The sequence below is a fragment of the Pseudophryne corroboree genome, chromosome 1, assembly GCF_028390025.1.
Source record: "Pseudophryne corroboree isolate aPseCor3 chromosome 1, aPseCor3.hap2, whole genome shotgun sequence".
NCBI classification, from domain to species: Eukaryota; Metazoa; Chordata; class Amphibia; order Anura; family Myobatrachidae; genus Pseudophryne; species Pseudophryne corroboree.
This window is the reverse complement of record NC_086444.1, coordinates 1,114,984,699-1,115,008,686: the sequence shown is the minus strand read 5'-3', so window position 1 is coordinate 1,115,008,686 and position 23,988 is coordinate 1,114,984,699. Positions and strand designations below refer to the sequence as shown.

Sequence of the window (23,988 nt, the reverse complement as noted above, 5' to 3'; positions counted from 1 at the left end):
GCAGGAACCCTCCCAGACGCGGCTGAAGTGACGCAGTCGAGCTCCCACCTCTGCTTCCATTAAGTCCTCATGCTGAGGACTTAATGGAAGCAGAACTGGTGCTCTGTTCCTGAGAACCAGTGTTCGCAGGTCTTCTTGTCTTACCTCTGGTGCCTCTAGCCGCACTGGAGGAACCCCTGGCCCTAGATCGAAATCTGTTAGACCGAAAGGGCTGAACAGATGGCCTGGGGTAGGGACGCCTAGCCAGCGGAGCCCCAGAGGGGAGAAATGTGGATTTCCCTGCAGTGACTTTGGAAATCCACGTATCCAACTCAACCCGAAAGAGCCATTCCCCAGAAAAGGGGAGAGATTCCACACTGCGCTTGGACTTTGCATCCGCTATCCACTGATGCAACCACAAGGCCCTGCGTGCTGACACTGCCATGGCAGAAGTCCTAGCATTAATATTGCCCATCTCTTTGAGCGAGTCACCCAAGACGCGAGCAGTGTCCTGAATATGCTGCAGGAGAGTCAATGTAGTGACCAGAGGCATATCCCCGGAGAGGCCCTTCTGAATTTGAGAAGCTCACGTGTGAATGGCATGGGTCATCCAGCAACCCTCTATGACAAGCCTTTGCGATACACCTGCTGCTGTGTAGATAGACCTTAGTGTAGTCTCTATTTTTCTGTCCCCTGGGTCCTTTATGGTAAAGGAGCCCGGGGCAGGCAGCACCGCCTTTTTTGACAGTTGAGAGACTGAGACGCCAACTCCCGGGGGTTCTTCACAGAATTTCCTACCTTTAGGAGCAAATAGAAAAGTGTGCAAAAATCACTTGGTATTTTTTGTCCGTATTTTTCCAGGCTAACTTAAATCGGTCAACTAACTCTGCAGAATCAGGGAAAGTGACATTAGGTTTGTTTTGTATAAAGAAAAATGACTGCTGTGACGCCACGTCCTCTAGAGGGAGTTTTAACACGTCCCATATAGCCAGAATGAGGGGTTCAATACCCTGGGCAGAAGCGGAATCCCCACTAACGGGATCCAAGTCCTCCCCATCTCCTGTATTTCTTCATCTGAATCAGAGAGTAAGGCAGGTAAACCACGCTTTTGTGGTCCTAAGTGAGAGAGGGGGGTTTGTAACATCTGCCCTAGCAGCCAAGTCTGCAACAGCATGTAGTAGTAGATGAGTTTTCAGAACATTAGCAGAGAGTTGTGACGACATATCAGACATCATATTCTTAAGGGCCCCTAGCCAGGAAGGTTCTTGACCCTCTCCCCTAGCCCCCTCACTGAGTTGTGAAGATTAAACATAGAAACACAGAATTTGACGACAGATAAGAACCACTTGGCCCATCTAGTCTGCCCCTTTTTTTATCCTTTAGGTAATCTCAACCCTTTTTGAACCTTAATTCTTTGTAAGGATATTCATATGCCTATCCCAAGCATGTTTAAATTGCTCTACAGTCTTAGCCTCTACCACCTCTGATGGGAGGCTATTCCACTTATCCACTACCCTTTCTGTGAAGTAATTTTTCCTTAAATTTCCCCTGAACCTGCCTCCCTCCAGTTTCAGTGTTCATTGTTCACATGAAACAGAATCAGATGACAAGGGAGAGAATCTGGTGTGGAATACACTGCATAGTTTGTGTTTACCCATGTTCACGGTAATCACAATGATTTACACATACAGTAATACTTACCAAGCCTGCCCTTACAGTATGTGAGAGGGAGAAGACCAGCACACCCCAGCTACACAGTCCCAGTCAGGCTGTCAGCTTATAATATCACAGTGAAACACTTATGAATTCTGTCCTGTATAAGACACAGATTGTGTACAATAGCAGCTCTCCCCCTTTGCTACACCCTGTACCAGTTTTTCTCTGAGTGTCAGGAGGTGCTGTGTAGCTCCGCTCCGCCCCCCCCCCCCCCCAATGGCGCCAAAGCTACATGTTTTTTATACTGGCAATGTCTCCTAACGTGCTTAAAAACATCACACAAGTGCTAGTTTAAGCCACTGTTAGCCAGTCTACACAAGGGGCTCTAGCGGGTCCCCCCCGTATGCCGCACCATGAACTGGGGGACCCCCCTGGCGGGGCCCCCGGTTTGTCCTCACCACTGTTGTCAACTTCAGGCATATGTTAGGGGTGTGAGGCGTGCTGCGATTGCGACAGCTAAGGCGCAGTGCCCCACTTAATAATCAACCTCTCAGGACAGTGGGCCTGCAGCGGGGAAGCGGCTCTGACACCTCGCTCCCCTTCCCCCAACTCCCACGGTGCAGGTATGCTGCTGTCCAAACAGCATACCGAAAATAACGAAGATTTAAAATAAACTGAAGAAAACTCTCTGGAGCTGCAGAAATGTGCATCCTCTCCTGAGGGCGCTTTTTTCTAAACTACCTGTGGGAGGGGGCATAGAGGGGAGGAGCCAGCACACCCATTGAAGAAATTAAGTCTCCCCAATATCCCTTATGGAGACATTAGGTATCTCCTGAATGTAAAAAGGAGGGACCGCAGCAGCTGTGATTCCTCCATTGCTGCCTGCAGCTGCATCCCCCATAGCATCGCATTGCTGGCTAGGCAGTGGGTTTGCCCGGAACCCTCCCCGGAAGTGGCAGATGTGCGTGCGTGGTCAGAGCTTACCGCACATGTGTAGATGCCCCAGCAGCCGCCATAACACATCACAGAGACATTTGGTTTATAGCACAGGTTCTCATACTCGGTCCTCAGGACCCCACACGGTTCATGTTTTGCAGGTCACCTGTAGATTTTTAAAATGTGACAGTTGGTGATACACAGTGCAGCTGCTGGGTGACATGGAAAACGTGAACCGTGTGGGGTCCTGAGGACCGAGTTTGAGAACCACTGGATTACAGGATTGCATATTGCAATGCAATCCTGGACATTAAGAGCCAACCCAGATCGCAACTCCCTGCCTGACAAAAGACAATGGGGCAGATGTATTAAGCTTGGAGACAGCATAAGGAAGTGATAAAGCAGTGAAAAGTGCAAGGTGATAAACGCATTAGCCAATGAGCTCCTAACTGTTAATTTACATATTGGAGCTGATTGGCTGGTGCGTTTATCACCTTGCACTTAACACTGGTTTATCACTTCCTTGTGCCTTCGCCAGGTTAATACATCTGCCCCAATGAAGGTTAATCTGTGAGAGAGGAAGCAGATTTATATGGTTCGATATGATTTACCGGCGACCGGGATGCCGCCCGACAGTGCGGCATCCCGGTCATACTGCCAGTATGTCGGCAGCGGGGCAAGCACAAAGAGTCCCCTTGCGGGGTTCGCCATGCTGCGGGCTTGGTGGCTTGCCACAGGTTCTATTCCCACTGTGCGGGTGTTGTGGATACCCATGAGTGGGAATAGTACTGATCGGCCGGTATTCCAGCTGCTCTGGATCCGGACAGCTGGCAACTTGAACGTATACCGTTTTATATGGCTGATCACAGACAGACTCACCAGGGCTCTGCATCACCTGTAATATCACACACATATACATATACATATATATATATATATATATATATATATATACATACATACATACATACATACATACACATATAATTCAACATTGTAAGCTCACCTTTCCTGTTTTTCTGCAACAGCAAGCCGGTCAGCATCTGGGTCATTTGCCAATAATATTGTGGCTTCTTCTTTGTTGGCCAACGCAAAAGATAATTTCTGAAAAGAAGTAAACATACAATTAATTATTTTCCATCAACTATGAATCTTTAAAGGGCCACATAGTCTAAAACAGGGGTGGGGAACCTCCGCCGTTTGGTCCGGCCCACCAGCTTATGTCAGTGAGACACGCTGCCGCTCAGTCTGGCGGCAGCGTGTCTCAGCTGTGAGAACAGGGAGACGGAGGAGAGCGCGGCTGTCGAGTGGGAGCGGCGGCGTGTAGTACTTCAAACCAGCCGCCGGTCCGTGAGCCAATCAGAGCTCGCGGACCGGCAGCCAATCAGGAGCCGCGGCTGCCGGTCCGCGAGCTCGGGTTGGCTCTCGAACCGGCGGCTGGTTTGAAGTACTACACGCCGCCGCTCCCACACGACAGCCGCGCTCTCCTCCGTGTCCCACGGTAAGTAGCACGGAGGGGGGAGGGGAGAAGGGAGAGGGGGGAGAGGAGGGGGGAGGGCATCGGGCATCTGTATAGCTGGCACTGTGGGGACATTTGTATACCTGGCACTGTGGGGGCATTTGTATACCTGGCACTGTGAGGGGCATTAGTATACCTGGCACTGTGAGGGGCATTAGTATACCTGGCACTGTGAGGTGCATTTGTATACCTGGCACTGTGAGGGGCATTTGTATACCTGGCACTGTGAGGGGCATTTGTATACCTGGCACTGTGGAGGCATTTGTATACCTGGCACTGTGGGGGCATTTGTATACCTGTCACTGTGAGGGGCATTTGTATACCTGGCACTGTGAGGGGCATTTGTATACCTGGCACTGTGAGGGGCATTTGTATACCTGGCACTGTGGGGACATTTGTATACCTGGCACTGTGGGGGCATCTGTATACCTGGCACTGTGGGGACATTTGTATACCTGGCACTGTGAGGGGCATTTGTATACCTGGCACTGTGGGGGCATCTGTATACCTGGCACTGTGAGGGGCATCTGTATACCTGGCACTGTGAGGGGCATCTGTATACCTGGCACTGTGAGGGGCATTTGTATACCTGGCACTGTGAGGGGCATTTGTATACCTGGCACTGTGGGGGCATTTGTATACCTGGCACTGTGGGGGCAATTGTGGATCTGGCACAGCACTATTGGGGGCATATGTGTATCACGTCCCATTTTAACTGGCCACACCCATTTTTTTGGCGCGTGCGCGCATCCGGCGCGCACACACAGTACCTCTAAGGGGCAGACCTACTGGGGGGCAGAGTAATTTTTTAAGTTGAGAATTTTTGTATGGCCCCCGAAGGATTTTATAAATATCCAAATGGCCCTCGGTAGAAATAGGTTCCCCACCCCTGGTCTAAAACAAGAACCAATACCAAGGGGCAACTTGTCAGTTTCCAAAATGCAATCCACATGTGCAAGACAGGATGAGAATATATGTACATTTCCTGTGTAGTTGAATGAGATTGTGGTTAGCAGTCTATGCACCCTATGACTTCCTGCACTGCCCATAACTATTACAGACAGATCAATAGCTCCATCCATTACCAGCTGGATAAAAAACAGTATGCTATTTACAGATAATCATTTAGAGTGTTACTAAATAAAAACATAACTATCCAGAAAAATTCCAATACAGTACAGTTTAAAAGAAAACAAACAAACTAAGCTGTTTCAATGGATGTTCGTACCAAGACTCCTTTACCCTCTTCAGGGTTGGGGTATTTCACGGTAGGAAATTCTGGGTCTGGGTCCTTTTGTTCTGGAACAGCGAGTGGGGGTGGGAAGCTGAAAGCCTGGAATGCAAACTGCACAAACTCGTGGCCGACACCATGCACAGATGTGTGGACAAACTTCAACTTGGACTTCTTGTTTATATCTCTGAAAAAGAGCAAATCGCAGCTTAAACCTTAGAGTAATTGACAAGGTGCCTAATTCAGACCTGATCGGTGCTGTGCGGCAGCTGATCAGGTCTGAACTACGCATGCGCCGGCGCCGCAGTGCACCGGCACATGCCAGACAGCCGACGGCCGACTCAGCCCTGCAATCGCCTCTGCCTGATTGACAGGCAGAGGAGGTTGCTGGGCAGGATTGGGCGGGCCGGTGGCATTTGGTCGCCATTTTAGGGGTGCCCGGACCGTGCGGGAGGTGGCCTGTGGCGGCTGCGACCCTCACAGCGACGAGTAGCTCCCTGCCAGCGCACTGTGCAATGCTTTTGTACTTGTATGGGGGGGGGAAGGGTCGTGCTTGACATGCAGGGCGGACTAGCCCTGTGCTGGGCGTCCCCCCGCTAAATTTAGCACATCTACGATCAGGTCTGAATTAGGCCCAAGATCTAGACAGTAATTACTACTATGCTTGCAACTGTATAAAGGAAGTGTATGAGCAATTAACATTTGCCTGAAAGCAGATAAGTTAAGAGTCTAACGACTGGGACAACTCTGTCAATTGACAAAAAACGACACCTGTACAACAGAAAGTGTCACGCATGTAGAAATTATAATGACAGATTATGTAACTGTTCCCCAGGCATGCAATTTGCTGACTAGTTCTTCTGTACAGGCTTCTACCTCTAGAATGCACACCTTATAATAACATACCATACTGTATGCTGCCTGATGGGCTTGACGCAGAATAAACATTCCAATCATTACTGGACAAATATTCAGTTGGCTGCACTGAAGGAGCCCTAAGAAATCAGAGTTCATGTCCATTAGGATCTATGCAGATTCCTGTCCCTTTCCCAGATGTAACGGAACATCTCTGTAGCTGCAGAACTCTAGTGTTTTGACAACTTTCACATTAAATTAGAGTAACCTGCACAACATGTTTGTCTACTTTTAAATATGTAGCCAAAAGTCCACACAGTTCTTTATAGGAACAACAGTTTCCTTGTCACAGGACAGCGAAGTGGAAACACGCACATCCACAACACTCTTAGACTAGTGTGACAAAGCACAACTAGCTGGCACTAAGTGACAACATAGAGGAGTTCTCCTGTGTGTAGCCCATTCCATATATGACCCCTCAAGTCTATTAGTAACCCTAGGTTATCCCTAGATGCACAGCCAAATGTGTGTCGTTTTCATGGAGATGAATCGCCCAAGTTCCTGCTGTGCCTCCTAAATGTAATTCTGTATTACTGTTATCGCTTCTTTGTGGTGGGGTTGGACAATCAAAGGTCATGCATCATTAATATGTGTCACTGCGGTATCAGCACTCCCGCATAGCTGACAACCAATTAACACCGGAACAGCATCTTCATATCGATGACCCATACACTTCTTACATTCACAGAACGCAGATGGAGTAATCGGAGCAGCCTGGGTCACACAGAAAGCGCTGCATGGAAAGCGAGACCTCTTAACTGGGAGACTCATCATCTGCCTACTGCAGTGAGCCTATAGCATGACCTAACTGCAGGCAATATATCGGACTGGCGCCATTGACTCCAATATCACAGTATATCAGGCCCCAAACATTGGTGAGAACGTGATTAGTAAGTGGTTTATTAATTATCTGTCACAGTTTGATCTCTGGCTATTGGTAATTTATTACCGTGATCACGCAAATTTGTTTTAGGAATATCTTGTGTATGATCTGTACTAGTCAATTATTAAACACAATAATTACAATTGTACACGAAAGGTTGGCCGCAGAGGCTGGTAATTGGCTAACCTGTGGAAGCAGTGCTTCTGTATATCAGAAAAGTATTCCTTGTTAATAGACTTGTAGGGGTCTTTAAGAAGGGAGCTGCCGTCAATGAGAGAATCATCCCAGGCTTGCGGCCACGGCTCCAGGTTCCCCTCAATAGCCTGTGCAATACCCTTGTCATGTGGAGAAATGATCTGAGCTCCGTTCTCCCAATAAACCTGCAGCGTAAATAAGACACACATTACTGCGGCACAGCAGACCAAAAAAGACTAGCAAGAAGTAATGCATGGTTACAGCTAATTCCCAGAGTAAACATGTAAATATTCAGGATAAAACAACAAAAATCGTATACACAGCATGGAAAAGGGCTATGTGCTTCCTGACACATGGGAAGTGACTGGTACATTGTATATGAGCAGTACTGCTGTACTGTACCCTGGCAAAGGGAAGGAAAAAGCAATACCTTTAAAAAAAAAAAAAAAAAAAAAGAAGGACAACTAAATCTGAAGTATACACTACAAACAGTGTAACACTACTTACTGTGAAACAGGTTTCAGACATGGGGCCGTATGTAATGCAGTGTGAGGCGGCCGGAGCGCCGGGATTCCAGACAAACACGTACGGTTTTGTTTAAACGGCAATCATTGACAAAGCAAAACCAACCTGATTTTGCCTTGTAAATGATTGCTACTTTCAAAGAAACGTACCGTTTCACCCGGATTCTCGGAGCTCCAGCCGTCTCACACTGCATGACATCCGGCCCATGAAGTACCTGACTGTTGTAATAGTAACAAATGTGATAATTGATCCTAAGTGTAGCTACAAAGCACCTGATGTATGTATCTGTTCTGGACGTTATGTGGTCTGCTGCAGGAGAGGAGTGTAGTGGTGTGTGTTGCCTGGTGACACCCTGAGGTTCTCAGCACCGTACAGAATTGGAGCACTAAGCCGGTATAGGCACCTAGGACTTTTACAGATATATTTGTGTATGTTATTAGTAGCTTTTATGAAAGCGGACATTCAGTTTAGGCTTGGAGGTTCTTAAAATACAGTGAGTTAGAGTAAAATGATGGTTATGGATTATCAATGTAGTGTTAAAAATCAATCGTATGAGGCCCTGGTTAATACTTGCTCTATCCCTATTGCTGTGCTTATTATTTTATGCAGCCCAGCAGGCAATGCACATGGAACAGCGAGTTATACAGGGTCTGCTAAAATCCATACTTCGTGCACAGCAGATGATTAGTCATTACAATTAGACATAACTAGCTTAATTTCACTTGTCTTATTTGGAATACATCTGTCTGAAGAGACTTCCAGGGTAATACTATGCCAGTCACTTCTCTGCAGGCTCCTGTTCTGCCGATCTCACTGAATACTGCGAGTACCTACATCTAGACAGGGAAGCGGCTGCCAGGATTTCATGGGGCGTCTTTTCCATACCTTGTATCCATTGTCTTCCTTTGGATTGTGTGAGGCAGTGACCATGATCCCAGCACACAGTTTAAGATGTGTTACCGCATAGGGCTATGAAACAAAGGGACACCGTTACTTCACCTTACATGACTTCATTTGTAAAATTGGAAATATCTTAACGATTTAAAAAAAAGTGGAGGAAACTATGTTGTAGACAATAGCACAAAGTGTCGAGAGGTGGGTCAAAAGCAAGGGATGGTGAGGGGAGAGAGAGAGAGAGAGAGTCCAAGTCATTGAAAACATGCTGGGGATACTATGAAGAATGCAACAGATATATTTCCATGTGGTAGACCTGCCATATTCTATTTGTGATAGGGATTAAGGAGTGGGCTCATGGATTCTTTCACAAGAGAGCTACTTGACACTTAGCAGTACATAAAATGTGAGTTACCAGCCATCGGACATGTTTGGGGGTACCAAGAAAGACAGAAATAGAAGAAGAGAGATTGCAGTGTCAGTAATATGCGTAGTGAGATGATGTACTTCCATGGATATAGGGAGTAGTTTAGGACAGTGCCACCAAATGTTGGTTCTATCTTATTTCTTGCTGAAAAACCCAAACAATTCCAATCACAGTACAGAAGTAAATTAGATGCCATTGTGATTACATTGCTGAAAGTTTTGCTGTAATACAGTAGACCATACCACAAGTCTACAAATACAACAACCCTAAACCATTTACTAAACTAGCATTTTGTCTGTCCTTATGAAAAGCTTCATCACCGATATGATCACGCAATATTAGAGGTCCAACATTAAATGCTTCTGTTACATTATAAATGATTGTTCCAGCAGAGTTACTCCCAACCTAACTGTAACTGTATACTGGTACTCACCACGAAAGGTGTTGGGGTGATACTGGAGTAGAGGAAGACTCGGATTCCTTGACTGACAAAGGTTGTGGCAGCAAGCCTTGCAAATCTGGACAAACACAATTTCATTACATTTTGGGCCAAGGTTACATGTAGAAGGTTTTCATAAATGTGATCGTGTGCTAGAAAAGCAGCCTTAACTTGTCGTAATGGGGGATATTTGGCACAGAACACTGTTATAAGGCTGCACAGAGTACTTACCGACTGAGAACAATTGAAGGCAGCAATTTTAAGATCATGAATATTAATAAGAATAGAGTTTATTAATCGTCTATCAACACGCAACATGACTGAGGGATGCGGCACTTGGTGATGTCACCAGATTCAGCACTATTAATGACTCTGCAGTGTGTCTTCATAAGGGCACACTACAGCCTCATGTCCTGGTGTGCGGCCATACTCAGAACTACAGATCATGCAGCTATTACATATAAAATGTTGTGTAACACAGACGTACAGTAAGGTTAACCTAAATGTTAACATAAAAATAAAAACTTTCCTTGCTATTTGGTTGAAATATATATAAAATTATTATATATTATGCTGGCATACATAATGTATACAATATCATTAGGGTGTATCTGGGTGATAATGTAGGTACAAACATAACGCAGACGTGAACTAGATGTAGCTGCTATTGCTATGTGTATTATCCCAAGCAGCATATTGTGCACTATCACTCCCTGCATGCACTGCTAGATACAGATGTGGAAGAGGTTAGCACGTGTCCTACCCCTGTAAAAACCACACACTAAAGCTTTAACTCACCTCTTACTGCTACCTCCACTTGCTGGGTCAGCTCGGGCATCATAGCCAATGACAACACCTCTGTCCTTCAAGTCACTGATACTTTTCTCAAGGTACCTGCAGAACCCCTAGGGAAAAAAAAATGCAGGTGTGAACCAGGAATATCTATACATAAACACACATTGGGGGGAATTCAAATGTTATCGCCCCCAATCTCCCGTCTAAAGCAACGGGATATAGCAGGGGGCAATATACAATTGATGTCCCCTATTGTGCTGATCACGACCAATAGTGTTGGGTTTAGCCGCCTAAATGGGCGCGATCAGGAAAAGTGCTGTTGGCCGCTGGATCACTTTTTACACATTTCAGCTCGCCACCCCCGGCGGGTGCAAGCTGAAATGTAGACGCCGGCAGCCGTTCCGTTCGCACTCGAATGGAGCTACATTTGAATAGCTCCGTTTGACGCCATCTAGTGGCTGCCAACTGGAATAACATTTAAATTTTACCCACTGTATTTACAAGTTTGACCTCAAATATAAAATTCTAAGTTTTTTTGGGGTGAACAGGTAAGTGTGTGCTTCAGGCGGGATACAGTCAGTATCCAGACAGTTAGAATAGCGACAGTAAGTACTTGGGTTAGGTTTAAGACTCTAGGGTAGGGGTGGGCAAAATACGGCCCGCGGGCCGGATGCGGCCCGCGAACCGATCCTGCCCGGCCCGCTGCCTCCCACCTGCATGCAATGACAAGCGGCCCGACAGGGCCGCTTGTCATTGTCCCGGCCAGCTTCCAGCCAGTGCCGGCGCTACCCACTCAGCAAGGGTATGCAAAGCAGGGAGGCGCCGGCTAGGAGAGGCGCTCTCCCCGCTCTGCTACCCTGCTGCTGTCTGTCCACTGTTACTGCCGGCTGTGCAGCGTGAACAGTGAAGTGCGCCGTGCAATCTCCAGTGTCTGTCCTCCTCCCCCTGCCCCTTACTCCACACTGCGCCTATTGGCAGGCCCTTGAATAGGGGGGTACTACGGGTACTCGTGCTTCCGAGGGGCCCTGGCACATCCCCCCCCCCTGCTAGTGAAAAAACTACCTGCCGAACTACTTAGGCTGGACCGCAGTTGCTTTAGTGAGCACCGCGGTGATAGCAAAAAGAGGTAAGACGGAGGAAGCTGAGCATGCTCAGCAGAGTCTGTAGCGTCTTCTTCCAATGACCTTTCCACCGCACATTGGGCCGTACTGCCGGCAGCAACGCACACCATGATGAGGGTGTGTTGCACAGTGCTCGCCGCATCTGACTCCATCAGTCACTCTGCGTGCGCTGGCCTGGGACTGTCTGCCCGGCATCCCTCCCTCTGTAGCTGTTCTGTGCCCGGCTGCTGCACAGATGATGAGGAGCCACTGTGCAAGAGGAGCTGCATGGCACGGAAAAAAGTACAGTAGAAGATCAGAGGAAAAAGTTGAAAGGAGAAATACTGTGAAAAATGTAAGAATTAAGCTGTTGTATTATATTAAGCTGTAGGCATAGTGGGTCATACTGTATGATGTAATTTGGGGCACAGTGGGGAGGGGAATTGGCACAGCATTGCCACTCTGTGCATGACCCACTGTCCTATGTTCTGTGAATTATGTCTCACTGTCACCTCGAGGGCATAACCCACTGTCACCCTGTGTATATGTGCCACTGTCCCCTGTCTATGCCCCTCTATCACCATGTATATATCCCTGTCACCCGTGTATACGTGCCACTGTTACCCTGTATATGTCCCTGTAATCCCGTGTATATGTGCTACTGTCACCCTGCGTATGTCCCTTTCACCCCATGTATATCTGCCACTGTCACCCTGTTTATGTCTCTGTCACCCCGTGTATATCCCTGTCACCCTGTGTATATCTGCCACTGTCACCCTGTGTATGTCCCTGTCACCCCGCATATATCTGCCACTGTCACCATATATGCCCCTCTGTCACTCGGTGTATGCCTTTGTAGGAGAGAGGGCGCAAATTGATATTTTGCAGGGGGGCGCCTAACACCTTAGCACCGGCCCTGCTTCCAGCCCAGGTCACCAGCAGCGGCTGCGAGCTCTGTTGCCACAGCCGGCACTATGTGATCTCTCCCCCTTCTCCCTGTCAGCGCAGCTCCTCCTCCCCCTGCTATTCTCACTCACCCAGCCAGCCAGGCAAAGCTCCGCCTCTGAGACAGGGGGAAGGACTGCTTTGCCGTGCGGAGAATGGTGGGCTCTCAGTAGCAGGGGTCTCTCGGGGCATGTGTCCTGGGCCCCCCTCCTTTAATGGGAAATCCCTGATTATCAGAAAGAAGAAAGGAGGAAGTAGTGTCCCTGCAGGGGGCGGGGCTATCCAGCACGGAGCACAGCCCTGTTGCTCCTGCACTTTATTATGAATGGCAGGTAGGATGATGGGCTTCCAAAGAAGTCAGTTTTCATGCAGTGACAGTCTTTCATTTAAGGTATGAGGGACCATAAATTATATTATGTCTGTGTAACTGTAAATGATAATGTGCCTGTAACTCTGTGTATGTGTCTGTATATGTCTCTGTGTAACTCTATATGTGTCTATAGCTCTGTATATGTGTCTGTAGCTCTATATGTGTCTGTAGCTCTGTATATGTGTCTGTAGCTCTATATGTGTCTGTGTAACTCTATGTATACTGTATGTCTGTAACTCTGTATATGTGTCTGTGTAACTCTGTATATGTGTCTGTGTAACTATGTATATGTAACTCTGTATATGTGTCTGTGTAACTCTGTATATGTAGCTCTGTGTATGTGTTGGATCAGTATCATTCACCGCCACTTGGGATCCCGTCGTTCAAAATACCGACGCTGGGATCCCGATATCTCGAAACTGACAGGGGTGAGTAAGGGGTGTTCTCCCTTCTTCCCAACGCCCTAACCCTCCCTCCCCGCAACCTAACCCTAACCTCATCCCTTGGTGCCTAACCCTAACCACCCCCCATGGCTGCCTAAACCTAGGGCCCTTCCCCCAGTAGCCTAACCCTAACCCTCCGAGGGCGGTGCCCAACCCTAACCTCCACTCCTCGCAGCCTAACCCAAACCCTCCCCCCACCCCCACCCACAGTGTGTAAAAGAGAGCTCTACCTGCTGTAATGTAAAAGGGGCTCTACCTGGTGTAATGTGTGTAAGTGACGCTACTGTGTGGCATCATTTAAATAATGGAGACTATTGTGCAGCCTAATATGAATCTGTATGATTTTTGGCCACGTCCCTATATTTTTGGCGCATGGAGGGGGGGGGGGGGGGGGGGGGGGCTGCTATTTTGTGTGCGGCCCTCGAATACTGACAGGAAAGTGTCAAGTGGCCCCTCAGCTGAAATAATTGCCCACCCCTGTTCTAGGGGGAGGGTTAGGCTGCGGGGGTGACCGATAGAATCAGACTGTGGGAGAAGATGGCTAGGGTTAAATACTTAATGGGATCTAGTGTTCACGCTAGGCTGTTTTAGCGCCCTGCCCGACTTTTAAAGAGCAAAATGCACCCTGTCCCTTTTGCGGTGCTCTGCTAAAACAGCCTGCCCGGTGCCTGATGCCGCTGTTTGAATAGATGCCACGCACACGGCATCTATATACATTCAAGGGAGAGCTTGGGGGAAGAGCAGCACGCACGCCCCCACAAGTGACGTGATGGGACCTGCACTAGTGATGTAGAGGGGGGCGGCACACCCCCAATAGTGACACCAGTGGACCGCACCCCCTTTATGTGCGCGCACAAGCCGAAGTGCTCCGGCAGCACTGGCGCCCTGCCCTCAAAAAATCCAGGAGGGAACACTAGGATCCGTCGGGATTTTTGACCATCAGAGATCTGCTGTTGACATTCCGATGCTCAGGATAGTGAGTTCCGGGATTTCAATATCAACCCCTTGTGTAACTGTAAAAGATAAATACATACATACATCTAATCAACTGAAAAAGTAAAAGGGACATAACCCTTATACAGATGTGTCCTCATACACCCGGCCTCTACAAGCATTAGGGCACGACTGAGCCTCTCCGAGAGAAGCATCTTTTTCTTTACATTCTGTATCTAAATCACATTGCAGACGCAGAGAAACACCACTCACAGGGTACTAGAGGGCCTGGGCTGCGAATACCAGCACAGGAATTAGGTTTAAACACGTCCAGAGTCTCAGATGAAGCACATGGAGTGTAGCGTAAGAAAAAGCCAAGGCTGCTGCATCGTAGCATTTCACATACAGATTCAGACTCCGTCACACACAGATGTACAAATGTCCCACATCAAAGTGATCCGTGTAATCTAGCAAAGTAGTTTTCTGGTTTCAAGCCATTTTATTTGTGCAAATAAGACATTATGGGGCAGATGTATTAACCTGGAGAAGGCATAAGGAAGTGATAAACCAGTGATATGTGCAAGGTGATAAAGGCAGCAGCCAATCAGATCCTGTTAATTTACATATTGGAGCTGATTGGCTGGTGTGTTTATCAGCTTGCACATATCACTGGTTTATCACTTCCTTATGCCTTCTCCAGGTTAATACATCTGCCCCAGTGTGCTAAAAAGAGTGTCAGCATGGCTGAGTTACCTGTGACCTCTTGCGCAGAGAGCGGCTCTTTGGGGTAACTGAAGCCACAGTGTATGAGGACACCTCTCTATATTTTGAATCCAAGAGTTTACCATATACAACATTAGCTGGTACAATATATTCATGAAGAGTATAGATTTCTCCTATTGTAACTAAGGCAGCACTGTACAGGGGATACCGACAGTCAGCAATCCTTACAGATCCCAAAGGCAAGTACTGGAGTTTGGGTTTGCATTAGGCACTCGTGGGAGGGTTAGACTAAGAGATGGGACAATTAGGGTTAGGCCGGCTACACGTCAGAATTATGTGTAGCTGGCCAATCCTGCAGGCGACGAGACCTTGGATCGGCAAGAGCATACACACTTGCCAATGCAGGGGGGCAGCATGGCATTGTTAGCGTTGTCTCCTGGTTGACCCTGCAGCAGGTCCGTCCAGAAGACATCGCTAATGACTGCAGGGACACGCAACTCAGGCATACACACTGCCCAATATGCCCGGAAACAAATCGGCCTGATATCAGCATAGTGTGTACTCAGCCTTAGGGGGATATCCAATTAGCCCCCGCTGGGGGCTATCTAATTAGCCCCGATAAGCCGCGGCACGCGCCAGCTTATCTGGGATTTTGTGTCACCTGCCTCCGGCAGGCGAAGCAGAATCCCCGGAAACAGCCACAGAAACTGGGCTGTTTCACCCGAAAACACACAGGTTTCACTGAACCTGTGTGTTTTCGAGAGAAAGGGTTTTTTTTTTTTACACGCGATTTAACAGGATAGCCTGTAAAACAATTTTTTTAAAAACTGTGAAACAGCGGAAAAAAGTCAGGTAAACGGACGAAAACGGACGTTTTTCGGACCCGGTGTTTTAACGGGGATAGTTGGATATCCCCCTTAGGCTGCAGGAGGGGTGGGTTATTGTTAGTTGTAAATTTAAATACCGCAATCTGCTGGGATTCTGACTGACTGGCGGGATCCTGACTGCCGGGACTTTATACCCAACCCCTTACAGTTACTGGTGGATAAAGGAGGCAGGGCTCCTCCTGTAAAACATTTGTAAAAAGTCTCAATGGTTGCTACTGTCCAAATTTACTTTAAAAAAAAAAAAAAAGAAGGACTAGTAAAACAGCACAAGAGAGCACATATTATCCTGTTGGTTTATTCCGCTCCATATCAGTGACAGCAATACTGTGCAGGACTCCACGGAACAGTCACTGCGAGCACAGAAGACGCTCAGAAACACATTATAGTAAATGGCTGGAAAGTCTAGCTAACAAGTACCCAAGTTGCTTAGAGCCTGTTAAAAGCAGCCTCTCCCTTCCCAAACTCAGAAGGATCTATACTTTTATATATATCTACAGCAGCTATTAGATGGCAGCAGTTAGACACAAATCAGACGTGGCCAGAGTGCGCCATCATCACCAGATAGCACCGGGGCTTGATAACGGTTCAGCTGTCAACTTGAAACGTGTTTCTTGTCAATATGCCCTTACTGTACTCCGGCTGTGTCCACACCAGCCCGTGTCCCGGCCCTCTCGGTGCGAGCCGTCGTAAATGAATAACGAAACAGAGTCACTAGGGCAAAAGACGAAAGTGCTCACTTAAATAAAAATAAGAAGCAATTGATTTGAAAAAAGCAGCAACTTGTGTTTTCAACAAACTCTGAATGTATTCATTTCCATTTCACGCCTGAGGGCAGGGTGTTCCGAATATGTACCAGCAGGATGCATTAAACAGATGGTTTTAAGAACAGGAGGCTGCCAATTTTTACAAGCTGAGTTTCTGTATGTATATATCTTTCAGGCAACTAAATGTGCGTGGCCCAGAACTATGGTTTTTCATCTTTGTTTGTTCTCCACACTTATGCTGGTGTCCCCACCCTACCGGAATCCCAACACGATTTACAAAGAATACAAAAATAGTGACCACTCTGTCATATAATCTGCTGTTCAAAGGAAGCTATTCTTGGAGAGCATGCCACCCATATTTGACATTACTGAAATCAAGTCAGCATTTCATATTTAGGGGCAGATAAAACAAAGTGATACTCTTTTTATCACTCGCTACGAATGTTAAATGGTGCTCCAGCCAATCAACTCCTGTCATAGCGTTCATTCTAGCAGCCTGCAGCTGTCACAACCAGGCAGTTCCTCTTTCCTATCTGGGGTATCGCTCTCTGGTGCTTCTAGCACACTGTGGTCTGTATCTCAGATACAGACCAGAGTGTGCTAGAAGCACTGGAGCAGATACTGATACACCAAACAAAAGAGGAACTGCATGGGTTGTGACAGGTGCAGGCTGCTAGAATGAACGCTATGACAGTTGGTGCTCCAGCCAATCAGCTCCCAGTTAACATTCGTAACAAGTGATAACAAGAATATCACTCATTAAATCTGCCCCTTAAAGCCGTAACAATCTCTTGTGCATGTTACTAAAGGCACAAATACACACACTAGTCAGTGTCCAAATCTCAGTATTACAACAACTATCTCATATTACAGAATGTGATGCAACAATTTTCCTGTATCGCCTGTGCCTACAGTACATTTGATCAAATCAGGATATTGCAATCATTTCCCTTCAATTATTAAACCCACATGAATGCAATAAAGATAATTCATTAAAATTGAAAATTAGATTATCACTCAATGGGCAATGTACTGCAAGCAGAATATATTAAGAGCGTGTAACAAAGGCCAGCATTTACTAACCCTGTAATTCAAATTCCTCTGCGAATTTAAAAAAGGCTTTCTCTAACGTCCTAGTGGATGCTGGGGACTCCGAAAGGACCATGGGGAATAGCGGCTCCGCAGGAGACTGGGCACAAAGTAAAAGCTTTAGGACTAGCTGGTGTGCACTGGCTCCTCCCCCTATGACCCTCCTCCAAGCCTCAGTTGAGATTTTGTGCCCGAACGAGAAGGGTGCAATCTAGGTGGCTCTCCTGAGCTGCTTAGAGTAAAAGTTTAAATAGGTTTTTTATTTTCAGTGAGACCTGCTGGCAACAGGCTCACTGCATCGAGGGACTAAGGGGAGAAGAAGCGAACTCACCTGCGTGCAGAGTGGATTGGGCTTCTTAGGCTACTGGACATTAGCTCCAGAGGGACGATCACAGGCCCAGCCATGGATGGGTCCCGGAGCCGCGCCGCCGGCCCCCTTACAGATGCTGAAGCAAGAAGAGGTCCATAAATCGGCGGCAGAAGACTTTCCTGTCTTCATAAGGTAGCGCACAGCACTGCAGCTGTGCGCCATTGCTCTCAGCACACTTCACACTTCGGTCACTGAGGGTGCAGGGCGCTGGGGGGGGGCGCCCTGGGAAGCAATGAATTTACCTTATTTGGCAAAAAATACATCACATATAGCTCCTGGGCTATATGGATGTATTTAACCCCTGCCAGTTTTCCAGTAAAAAGCGGGAGAAGAGCCCGCCGTGAAGGGGGCGGGGCCTATCTCCTCAGCACACAGCGCCATTTTTCCCACACAGCTCCGCTGGTAGGAAGGCTCCCAGAATCTCCCCTGCATCCTGCAACTACAGAAACAGGGTAAAAAAGAGAGGGGGGCACTTATTTGGCAAAATAACAGATATAAGCAGCTATAAGGGATAGACACTTATTGTAAGGTTGTCCCTATACATATATAGCGCTCTGGTGTGTGCTGGCAAACTCTCCCTCTGTCTCCCCAAGGGGCTAAGTGGGTCCTGTCCTCTATCAGAGCATTCCCTGTGTGTGTGCTGGGTGTCGGTACGTGTGTGTCGACATGTATGAGGAGGAAAATGATGTGGAGGCGGAGCAATTGCCTATAATGGTGATGTCACCCCCTAGGGAGTCGACACCTGAATGGATGGCCGTAATTAAGGAATTACGTGACAGTGTCGGCACGTTACAGAAAACTGTTGACGACATGAGACAGCCGGCAGCTCAGTTAGTGCCTGTCCAGGCGTCTCAAACACCGTCAGGGGCTATTAAACGCCCGTTACCTCAGTGGGTCGACACGGACCCAGACACAGACACTGACTCCAGTGTCGACGGTGAAGAAACAAACGTATTTTCCAGTAGGGCCACACGTTACATGATCACGGCAATGAAGGAGGTTTTGCATATCTCTGATACTGCAAGTACCACAAAAAGGGGTATTATGTGGGGTGTGAAAAAACTACCCGTAGTTTTTCCTGAATCAGATGAATTGAATGAAGTGTGTGATGAAGCGTGGGTTACCCCCGACAAAAAACTGCTAATTTCTAAAAAATTATTGGCACTATATCCCTTCCCACCAGAGGTTAGGGCTCGTTGGGAAACACCCCCTAGGGTGGATAAGGCGCTCACACGCTTATCAAAACAAGTGGCGTTACCGTCTCCAGAAACGGCCGCCCTTAAGGAGCCAGCAGATAGGAGGCTGGAAAATATCCTTAAAAGTATATACACACATACTGGTGTTATACTGCGACCAGCAATCGCCTCAGCCTGGATGTGCAGTGCTGGGGTGGCTTGGTCGGATTCCCTGACTGAAAATATTGATACCCTGGACAGGGACAATATATTATTGACTATAGAGCATTTAAAGGATGCATTCCTATATATGCGAGATGCACAGAGAGACATTTGCACTCTGGCATCAAGAGTAAGTGCGATGTCCATTTCTGCCAGAAGAGGATTATGGACGCGACAGTGGTCAGGGGATGCGGATTCCAAACGGCATATGGAAGTATTGCCGTATAAAGGGGAGGAGTTATTTGGGGGCAGTCTATCGGACCTGGTGGCCACGGCAACGGCTGGGAAATCCACCTTTTTACCCCAAGTCACCTCGCAGCAGAAAAAGATACCGTCTTTTCAGGCTCAGTCCTTTCGTCCCCATAAGGGCAAACGGGCAAAAGGCCACTCATATCTGCCCCGGGGCAGAGGAAGGGGAAAAAGACTGCAACAGACAGCTTCTTCCCACGAACAGAAGCCTTCCCCCGCTTCTGCCAAGTCCTCAGCATGACGCTGGGGCCTTACAAGCGGACTCAGGCACGGTGGGGGCCCGTCTCAACAATTTCAGCGCGCAGTGGGCTCACTCGCAAGTGGACCCCTGGATCCTGCAGGTAGTATCTCAGGGGTACAAATTGGAATTCGAGACGTCTCCCCCTCGCCGGTTCCTGAAGTCTGCTTTACCAACGTCTACCCCCGACAGGGAGGCGGTATTGGAAGCCATTCACAAGCTGTATTCCCAGCAAGTGATAATCAAGGTACCCCTCCTACAACAGGGAAAGGGGTATTACTCCACGCTGTTTGTGGTACCGAAGCCGGACGGCTCGGTGAGACCCATTTTAAATCTGAAAGCCTTGAACACTTACATAAAAAGGTTCAAGTTCAAGATGGAGTCACTCAGAGCAGTGATAGCGAACCTGGAAGAAGGGGACTACATGGTGTCTCTGGACATCAAGGATGCTTACCTCCATGTCCCAATTTGCCCTTCTCACCAAGGGTACCTCAGGTTTGTGGTACAGAACTGTCACTATCAGTTTCAGATGCTGCCGTTTGGATTGTCCACGGCACCCCGGGTCTTTACCAAGGTAATGGCCGAAATGATGATTCTTCTTCGAAGAAAAGGCGTCTTAATTATCCCTTACTTGGACGATCTCCTGATAAGGGCACGGTCCAGAGAACAGTTAGAAGTCGGAGTAGCACTATCTCAAATAGTACTACGACAGCACGGATGGATTCTAAATATTCCAAAATCGCAGCTGATTCCGACGACACGTCTGCTGTTCCTAGGGATGATTCTGGACACAGTACAGAAAAAGGTGTTTCTCCCGGAAGAGAAAGCCAGGGAGTTATCCGACCTAGTCAGGAAACTCCTAAGACCAGGCCAGGTGTCAGTGCATCAGTGCACAAGGGTCCTGGGAAAGATGGTGGCTTCTTACGAAGCGATTCCATTCGGCAGATTCCACGCAAGAACTTTTCAGTTGGATCTGCTAGACAAATGGTCCGGATCGCATCTTCAAATGCATCAGCGGATAACCCTGTCTCCAAGGACAAGGGTGTCTCTCCTGTGGTGGTTACAGAGTGCTCATCTCCTAGAGGGCCGCAGATTCGGCATTCAGGATTGGGTCCTGGTGACCACGGATGCCAGCCTGAGAGGCTGGGGAGCAGTCACACAGGGAAAAAATTTCCAGGGCTTGTGGTCAAGCATGGAAACGTCACTTCACATAAATATCCTGGAACGAAGGGCCATTTACAATGCCCTAAGTCAGGCAAGGCCTCTGCTTCAGGGTCAGCCTGTATTGATCCAGTCGGACAACATCACGGCAGTCGCCCACGTAAACAGACAGGGCGGCACAAGAAGCAGGAGGGCAATGACGGAAGTGGCAAGGATTCTTCGCTGGGCGGAAAATCATGTGATAGCACTGTCAGCAGTGTTCATTCCGGGAGTGGACAACTGGGAAGCAGACTTCCTCAGCAGACACGATCTTCACCCGGGGGAGTGGGGACTTCACCCAGAAGTCTTCCACATGATTGTAAACCGTTGGGAAAAACCAAAAGGTGGACATGATGGCGTCTCGCCTCAACAAAAAACTGGACAGATATTGCTCCAGGTCAAGGGACCCTCAGGCAATAGCTGTGGACGCTCTGGTAACACCGTGGGTGTACCGGTCAGTGTATGTGTTCCCTCCTCTTCCTCTCATACCAAAAGTACTGAGAATCATAAGAAGGAGAGGAGTAAAGACTATACTCGTGGCTCCGGATTGGCCAAGAAGGACTTGGTACCCGGAAATTCAAGAGATGCTCACGGAAGACCCGTGGCCTCTACCTCTAAGACAGGACCTGCTCCAGCAGGGACCATGTCTGTTCCAAGACTTACCGCGGCTGCGTTTGACGGCATGGCGGTTGAACGCCGGATCCTGAAGGAAAAAGGCATTCCGGATGAAGTCATCCCTACCCTGATCAAAGCCAGGAAGGATGTAACCGTACAACATTATCACCGTATTTGGCGTAAATATTTTGCGTGGTGCGAGGCCAGGAAGGCCCCTACGGAGGAATTTCAACTGGGTCGATTCCTGCATTTCCTGCAAACAGGACTGTCTATGGGCCTCAAATTAGGGTCCATTAAGGTTCAAATTTCGGCCCTGTCGATATTCTTCCAAAAAGAACTAGCTTCTGTTCCCGAAGTTCAGACGTTTGTCAAGGGAGTACTGCATATACAGCCTCCTTTTGTGCCTCCAGTGGCACCTTGGGATCTCAATGTAGTGTTGGGATTCCTAAAATCACATTGGTTTGAACCACTCACCACTGTGGACTTGAAATATCTCACATGGAAAGTGGTAATGCTGTTAGCCCTGGCTTCAGCCAGGCGTGTATCAGAATTGGCGGCTTTATCCTATAAAAGCCCTTACCTAATTTTTCATACGGACAGGGCAGAATTGAGGACTCGTCCTCAATTTCTCCCTAAGGTGGTTTCAGCATTTCACTTAAACCAACCTATTGTGGTGCCTGCGGCTACTAGGGACTTGGAGGATTCCAAGTTGCTGGACGTAGTCAGGGCCCTGAAAATATATGTTTCCAGGACGGCTGGAGTCAGAAAATCTGACTCGCTGTTTATCCTGTATGCACCCAACAAGCTGGGTGCTCCTGCTTCTAAGCAGACGATTGCTCGTTGGATTTGTAGTACAATTCAGCTTGCACATTCTGTGGCAGGCCTGCCACAGCCAAAATCTGTAAAAGCCCATTCCACACGGAAAGTGGGCTCATCTTGGGCGGCTGCCCGAGGGGTCTCGGCTTTACAACTTTGCCGAGCAGCTACTTGGTCAGGGGCAAACACGTTTGCTAAATTCTACAAATTTGATACCCTGGCTGAGGAGGACCTGGAGTTCTCTCATTCGGTGCTGCAGAGTCATCCGCACTCTCCCGCCCGTTTGGGAGCTTTGGTATAATCCCCATGGTCCTTTCGGAGTCCCCAGCATCCACTAGGACGTTAGAGAAAATAAGAATTTACTTACCGATAATTCTATTTCTCATAGTCCGTAGTGGATGCTGGGCGCCCATCCCAAGTGCGGATTGTCTGCATTACTTGTACATAGTTATTGTTACAAAAATCGGGTTATTGTTGTTGTGAGCCATCTTTTCAGAGGCTCCTTCTGTTATCATGCTGTTAACTGGGTTCAGATCACAAGTTGTACGGTGTGATTGGTGTGGCTGGTATGAGTCTTACCCGGGATTCAAAATCCTTCCTTATTGTGTACGCTCGTCCGGGCACAGTATCCTAACTGAGGCTTGGAGGAGGGTCATAGGGGGAGGAGCCAGTGCACACCAGCTAGTCCTAAAGCTTTTACTTTGTGCCCAGTCTCCTGCGGAGCCGCTATTCCCCATGGTCCTTTCGGAGTCCCCAGCATCCACTACGGACTATGAGAAATAGAATTATCGGTAAGTAAATTCTTATTTTTCAGCAGTCATGTGACTGTTGTTGTCATAGAACCCAACTGTGAGATATTTCATATTCAAATGAAGTTGGTTTATGGGTTAAAGATCCTATTATACCTTTCATAAATTAAATACAGGTTTAATATAAACATCTATAAGGGTATTTTGCTACTTTTTTACATAATTTTCATCTACTACCCCTTTCAGACCGCCACCTATGAACACGGGTTATTGGCACAGGAGCGCGCATAACCCGCGTTCAGTAGCGGTCTGAAAGGTGCCAGGGTTGAAATACTGGGTCGAGTGACGCGGTATTTCAACACTGGTCGTGAGCAGGGTTGAGCACATGTTAAACCCGGCTCACTGTGCGGTATAAACCGGAGCCGGGTCGATGCGACCCATTTCCTGTTCACACTCTGTATATGGGCGCCGCTTGGAGATCATGTGATTTCCAAGCGCCACCCCCGCCGTGTCACCAATTCGGCAATATGCCAGGTCGCACACGGGGAGCTCCAGTGTCAGGCTCCCGTGTGCGACCCGCCTCAAGCGATCTGAAAGGGGTATAATACAATCAGACCAAACCATTTATGTGTCTGATAAATACGTTACGCTCCATTATTCCATGTAGCATACAACAGAAGAGGTTAAACGCATGGGATCACGTGTC

General features: G+C 47.9%; 1 protein-coding gene across 1 annotated transcript in view; it reads right to left on the bottom strand.

Moving 5' to 3' along the window:
* Window positions 1–23,988, bottom strand: part of PGM2 (phosphoglucomutase 2) — a 76,807-nt gene that overhangs the window by 45,150 nt on the left and 7,669 nt on the right. The window contains exons 3-8 of the mRNA XM_063922406.1: window positions 10,398–10,504; window positions 9,594–9,678; window positions 8,725–8,808; window positions 7,306–7,499; window positions 5,319–5,508; window positions 3,578–3,675 (exon numbers count right to left, since the gene is read on the bottom strand). Coding sequence (XP_063778476.1) covers window positions 3,578–3,675; window positions 5,319–5,508; window positions 7,306–7,499; window positions 8,725–8,808; window positions 9,594–9,678; window positions 10,398–10,504 — 758 coding nt within the window. The remainder of the gene's footprint in view (window positions 1–3,577; window positions 3,676–5,318; window positions 5,509–7,305; window positions 7,500–8,724; window positions 8,809–9,593; window positions 9,679–10,397; window positions 10,505–23,988) is intronic.